The 6,352-nt window shown below is 54.3% G+C and overlaps 1 protein-coding gene across 1 annotated transcript in view; it reads right to left on the reverse strand.

Annotated features, from left to right (window-relative positions):
- The window catches only part of LOC132831420 (receptor-type tyrosine-protein phosphatase H-like), a 107,152-nt gene extending 101,167 nt beyond the window's left edge, over window positions 1-5,985 (reverse strand). Inside the window, exon 1 of the mRNA XM_060849561.1 lies at window positions 5,886-5,985. Within this exon, the coding sequence (XP_060705544.1) occupies window positions 5,886-5,942 (57 nt within the window). The 5' untranslated portion in view covers window positions 5,943-5,985. The remainder of the gene's footprint in view (window positions 1-5,885) is intronic.
- Between the last annotated feature and the right edge of the window lie 367 nt (window positions 5,986-6,352).

Consider the following 6,352-nt stretch of genomic DNA (forward strand, 5'->3'; position numbering starts at 1 on the left):
CTCTCTCACACTGCCCCCCTCTCTCTCACACTCCCTCCTCTCTCTCACACTCCCTCCTCTCTCTCACACTACCCCTCTCTCTCACACTCCCACCCTTTCTCTCACACTCCCACCCTTTCTCTCACACTGACCCTCTCTCTCTCTCACACTCACACCCTCTCTCTCACAGCCCCCTCTCTCTCACAGCCCCCTCTCTCACTGCCCCCCCTCTCTCTCACTGCCCCCTCTCTCTCTCACAGCCCCCTCTCTCACAGCCCCCTCTCTCTCACAGCCCCCTCTCTCACTGCCCCCCCTCTCTCTCACTGCCCCCTCTCTCTCACACTGCCCCCCCTCTCTCTCACTGCCCCCTCTCTCTCACACTGCCCCCCCTCTCTCTCACTGCCCCCTCTCTCTATCAGACTCCGTGTCCCCGTTCACACTCTTATGTATCTTTTTGCCTCTTCACAACTTCTCTCCTCTCTGTCACACTCTCTCTTTTTGTCACACCATCTCACTATCTACGCCTATCTTTCTATCTCTCTCTTTCATCCTGTTCTCTATCTCCCCTTCTTTCTGTCACATTCTCTCTCTCTTCCAGTCATATTCACCACTCTTTGTCACACATTTCCCCATCTCTGTCAGTCTCTCATTCTCTCTGTCAAATAATCACACTTGTCATTTCCTTCACTCTTTCTGCCACACTCTCCTTTTCTGTCGCTCGGTCTCCCCTCTGTCACACTCTCCCTCTCTCTCTGTCACACTCTGCCTTCCTCTTTGTCTCATGTTGTCTCTGCCACTCCCTCTTTCTGTAGCTCTCTCTCTGTCACACTCTTCCTCTCTGTCACATGTTCTCTATCAATCTGTTACATCCCCTTCTTTCTAACACTCTGTCACAATCCCAGCTCTCTGTCACACTCTCCCTCTCTCTCTGTCACACTGTGCCTCTCTCTGTCACACTCACCCTCTTTCTTTCACTCTCCCTCTCTCTGTCACACTCTCCCTCTTTCTCTTTCACTCTCCCTCTCTCTATCACTCTCCCTCTCTCTCTGTCACACACACTCTCTCTCTCTGTCACACCCTCCCTCTCTCTGTCACACTTGCCCGCTCTGTCTGTCACTCCCTCTCTCTCTGTCACTCTCTGTCACACTCTCCCTCTCTGTGTCACATTCTCTCTCTGCCACACTTACCCGCTCTGTCTGTCACTCTCTCCCTCCCTCTCTGTCACACCCTCCTTCCCTCCTCTGTCACACTCTCTCCCTCTCTCTCTGTCACACTCTCTCTCTCTGTCACTCTCTCTATTACACTCTCTCCCTCCCTCTCTCTGTCACACTCTCCCTCTCTCTCTCTCTCTCTCTGTCTTACGTTGTCTCTGTCACTCCCTCTTTCTGTAGCTCCCTCTCTGTCACACTCCCCCTCTCTGTCGCATGCTCTCTACCGTCATTCTGTTACACTCCCTTCTTTCTAACACTGTCAAAATCTCTCTGTCAAACTCTCCCTCACTCTGTCACACTCTCCCTCCCTCTCGGTCACTCTCTCCCTCCCTCTCTGTCACACTCTCCCTCTCTCTGTCACATGCTCTCTCTGTCACACTCTCCCTCCCTCTCGGTCACTCCCTCTCGGTCACTCTCTCACTCCCTCTCTGTCACACTCTCCCTCTCTCTGTCACATGCTCTCTCTGTCACACTTGCCCGCTCTGTCTGTCACTCTTTCCCTCCCTCTCTGTCACACTCGCCCTCCCTCTCTGTCACACTTTCCCTCCCTCTCGGTCACTCTCTCCCTCCCTCTCTGTCACTCTCGTCCTCCATCTCTGTCACACTCTCCTTCCCTCTCTGTCACAATTTCCCTCTCTCTCTCTCACTCTCTCCTTCCCTCCTCTGTCACACTCTCCCTCTCTCTCTGTCACACTCTATCCCTCTCTCTCTGTCACTCTCTCTGTCACACTCTCCCTCCCTCTCTGTCACACGCTCCCTCCCTCTCTCTGTCACACTCTTCCCCTCTCTCTCTGTCTTACGTTGTCTCTGTCACTCCCTCTTTCTGTAGCTCCCTCTCTGTCACACTCCCCCTCTCTGTCGCATGCTCTCTACCGTCATTCTGTTACACTCCCTTCTTTCTAACACTGTCAAAATCTCTCTGTCACACTCTCCATCTCTCTGTCAAACTCTCCCTCACTCTGTCACACTCTCCCTCCCTCTCGGTCACTCTCTCCCTCCCTCTCTGTCACACTCTCCCTCTCTCTGTCACATGCTCTCTCTGTCACACTCTCCCTCCCTCTCGGTCACTCCCTCTCGGTCACTCTCTCACTCCCTCTCTGTCACACTCTCCCTCTCTCTGTCACATGCTCTCTCTGTCACACTTGCCCGCTCTGTCTGTCACTCTTTCCCTCCCTCTCTGTCACACTCGCCCTCCCTCTCTGTCACACTTTCCCTCCCTCTCAGTCACTCTCTCCCTCCCTCTCTGTCACTCTCGTCCTCCCTCTCTGTCACACTCTCCTTCCCTCTCTGTCACACTCTCCCCCTCTCTGTCACATGCTCTCTCTGTCACACTCTCCCTCCCTCTCGGTCACTCCCTCTCGGTCACTCTCTCACTCCCTCTCTGTCACACTCTCCCTCTCTCTGTCACATGCTCTCTATGTCACACTTGCCCGCTCTGTCTGTCACTCTTTCCCTCCCTCTCTGTCACACTCGCCCTCCCTCTCTGTCACACTTTCCCTCCCTCTCGGTCACTCTCTCCCTCCCTCTCTGTCACTCTCGTCCTCCATCTCTGTCACACTCTCCTTCCCTCTCTGTCACAATTCCCCTCTCTCTCTCTCACTCTCTCCTTCCCTCCTCTGTCACACTCTCCCTCTCTCTCTGTCACACTCTATCCCTCTCTCTCTGTCACTCTCTCTGTCACACTCTCCCTCCCTCTCTGTCACACGCTCCCTCCCTCTCTCTATCACACTCTTCCCCTCTCTCTCTGTCTTACGTTGTCTCTGTCACTCCCTCTTTCTGTAGCTCCCTCTCTGTCACACTCCCCCTCTCTGTCGCATGCTCTCTACCGTCATTCTGTTACACTCCCTTCTTTCTAACACTGTCAAAATCTCTCTGTCACACTCTCCATCTCTCTGTCAAACTCTCCCTCACTCTGTCACACTCTCCCTCCCTCTCGGTCACTCTCTCCCTCCCTCTCTGTCACACTCTCCCTCTCTCTGTCACATGCTCTCTCTGTCACACTCTCCCTCCCTCTCGGTCACTCCCTCTCGGTCACTCTCTCACTCCCTCTCTGTCACACTCTCCCTCTCTCTGTCACATGCTCTCTCTGTCACACTTGCCCGCTCTGTCTGTCACTCTTTCCCTCCCTCTCTGTCACACTCGCCCTCCCTCTCTGTCACACTTTCCCTCCCTCTCGGTCACTGTCTCCCTCCCTCTCTGTCACTCTCGTCCTCCATCTCTGTCACACTCTCCTTCCCTCTCTGTCACAATTTCCCTCTCTCTCTCTCACTCTCTCCTTCCCTCCTCTGTCACACTCTCCCTCTCTCTCTGTCACACTCTATCCCTCTCTCTCTGTCACTCTCTCTGTCACACTCTCCCTCCCTCTCTGTCACACGCTCCCTCCCTCTCTCTGTCACACTCTTCCCCTCTCTCTCTGTCTTACGTTGTCTCTGTCACTCCCTCTTTCTGTAGCTCCCTCTCTGTCACACTCCCCCTCTCTGTCGCATGCTCTCTACCATCATTCTGTTACACTCCCTTCTTTCTAACACTGTCAAAATCTCTCTGTCACACTCTCCATCTCTCTGTCAAACTCTCCCTCACTCTGTCACACTCTCCCTCCCTCTCGGTCACTCTCTCCCTCCCTCTCTGTCACACTCTCCCTCTCTCTGTCACATACTCTCTCTGTCACACTCTCCCTCCCTCTCGGTCACTCCCTCTCGGTCACTCTCTCACTCCCTCTCTGTCACACTCTCCCTCTCTCTGTCACATGCTCTCTCTGTCACACTTGCCCGCTCTGTCTGTCACTCTTTCCCTCCCTCTCTGTCACACTCGCCCTCCCTCTCTGTCACACTTTCCCTCCCTCTCAGTCACTCTCTCCCTCCCTCTCTGTCACTCTCGTCCTCCATCTCTGTCACACTCTCCTTCCCTCTCTGTCACAATTTCCCTCTCTCTCTCTCACTCTCTCCTTCCCTCCTCTGTCACACTCTCCCTCTCTCTCTGTCACACTCTATCCCTCTCTCTCTGTCACTCTCTCTGTCACACTCTCCCTCCCTCTCTGTCACACGCTCCCTCCCTCTCTCTGTCACACTCTTCCCCTCTCTCTCTGTCTTACGTTGTCTCTGTCACTCCCTCTTTCTGTAGCTCCCTCTCTGTCACACTCCCCCTCTCTGTCGCATGCTCTCTACCGTCATTCTGTTACACTCCCTTCTTTCTAACACTGTCAAAATCTCTCTGTCACACTCTCCATCTCTCTGTCAAACTCTCCCTCACTCTGTCACACTCTCCCTCCCTCTCGGTCACTCTCTCCCTCCCTCTCTGTCACACTCTCCCTCTCTCTGTCACATGCTCTCTCTGTCACACTCTCCCTCTCTCTGTCACATGCTCTCTCTGTCACACTTGCCCGCTCTGTCTGTCACTCTTTCCCTCCCTCTCTGTCACACTCGCCCTCCCTCTCTGTCACACTTTCCCTCCCTCTCAGTCACTCTCTCCCTCCCTCTCTGTCACTCTCGTCCTCCATCTCTGTCACACTCTCCTTCCCTCTCTGTCACACTCTCCTTCCCTCTCTGTCACACTCTCCCCCTCTCTGTCACATGCTCTCTCTGTCACACTCTCCCTCCCTCTCGGTCACTCCCTCTCGGTCACTCTCTCACTCCCTCTCTGTCACACTCTCCCTCACTCTGTCACAGGCTCTCTCTGTCACACTTGCCCGCTCTGTCTGTCACTCTCTCCCTCCCTCTCTGTCACTCTCTCCCTCTCTGTCACACTCTCCCTCCCTCTCTGTCACACTTTCCCTCCCTCTCGGTCACTCTCTCCCTCCCTCTCTGTCACCCTCTCCTTCTCTCTGTCACATGCTCTCTCGGTCACACTTGCCCGCTCTGTCTGTCACTCTTTCCCTCCCTCTCTGTCACACTCGCCCTCCCTCTCTGTCACACTTTCCCTCCCTCTCGGTCACTCTCTCCCTCCCTCTCTGTCACCCTCTCCTTCTCTCTGTCACATGCTCTCTCGGTCACACTTGCCCTCTCTGTCTGTCACTCTCTCCCTCCCTCTCTGTCACTCTTGTCCTCCCTCTCTGTCACAATTTCCCTCTCTCTCTGTCACTCTCTCCTTCCCTCCTCTGTCACACTCTCCCTCTCTCTGCCACACTCTCTCCCTCTCTCTGTCACACTCTCTCCCTCTCTCTCTGTCACTCTCTCTGTCACACTCTCCCTCCCTCTCTCTGTCACTCTCTCTGTCACACTCTCCCTCTCTCTCTCTGTCTTACGTTGTCTCTGTCACTCCCTCTTTCTGTAGCTCCCTCTCTGTCACACTCCCCCTCTCTGTCGCATGCTCTCTACCCGTCATTCTGTTCCACTCCCTTCTTTCTAACACTGTCAAAATCTCTCTGTCACACTCTCCATCTCTCTGTCACACTCTCCCTCACTCTCTATCTGTCGCTCTCTCTCTATCACACTCTCCCTCTGTCTCTGTCATACTCTCTGTCTCTCTGTCCCTGTAACATACTTTCTTTCTCTCTGTCACAATCCCTCTCTCTGTCTCTCTCCCTCTAACACACTCTCCCTCTTTCTGTCATATTCTTTCTCTCTGTCACTCTCCCGCCCCCCAGACCTGTGCTTTGCAAAATCTACAGACTCCACCAGACTCATCTCGCCCTGAAAGCATTTCAGTCCGAGTTAAAACCGCGAGGCTGTGAGGTGTGTGAGAGAGACCTTGACTTACCCAGCTGGGGGAGAACAGAGCCAACAAGATGAGCAGTCCCTGGTGAGAGTGAGCCATGGCAGCCCGAGGGTCAGGACTCACTACCTGCGGGTGGGGACCCTCTGACAGCGCCTGGCCACTGGCTTCATTCTCCCTGAAGCCCCAGCTAGAGCAGGAGGAGGGGTGGAGGGGGGGTTACAGGAACTGAGCAAATCCTGGTCCTGGACTTCGCCCGTTAGCAATCGCTGTGAGCAAATGAGGAAGTGAGACCTTGCTGTTTGGTTTTTGTAAACGCGAGCTAACAGCGTCTGGGACTAATGTGCCCTGTTTTACATGTACTGCCCTAGGGCTTTAGCGAGGGCTGTATAGACACACGCTCCCCAGTGAATCGCGCAGTGAGTTTCATTTCACATCCTCTTGTGTATGTGTGTGTTCTTGCTGAATCTGTTCCACACAGATTTACACCCCAACCCCCCCCCCCCCCCAAC

Source organism: Hemiscyllium ocellatum, chromosome 33, assembly GCF_020745735.1.
Source record: "Hemiscyllium ocellatum isolate sHemOce1 chromosome 33, sHemOce1.pat.X.cur, whole genome shotgun sequence".
NCBI classification, from domain to species: domain Eukaryota; kingdom Metazoa; phylum Chordata; class Chondrichthyes; order Orectolobiformes; family Hemiscylliidae; genus Hemiscyllium; species Hemiscyllium ocellatum.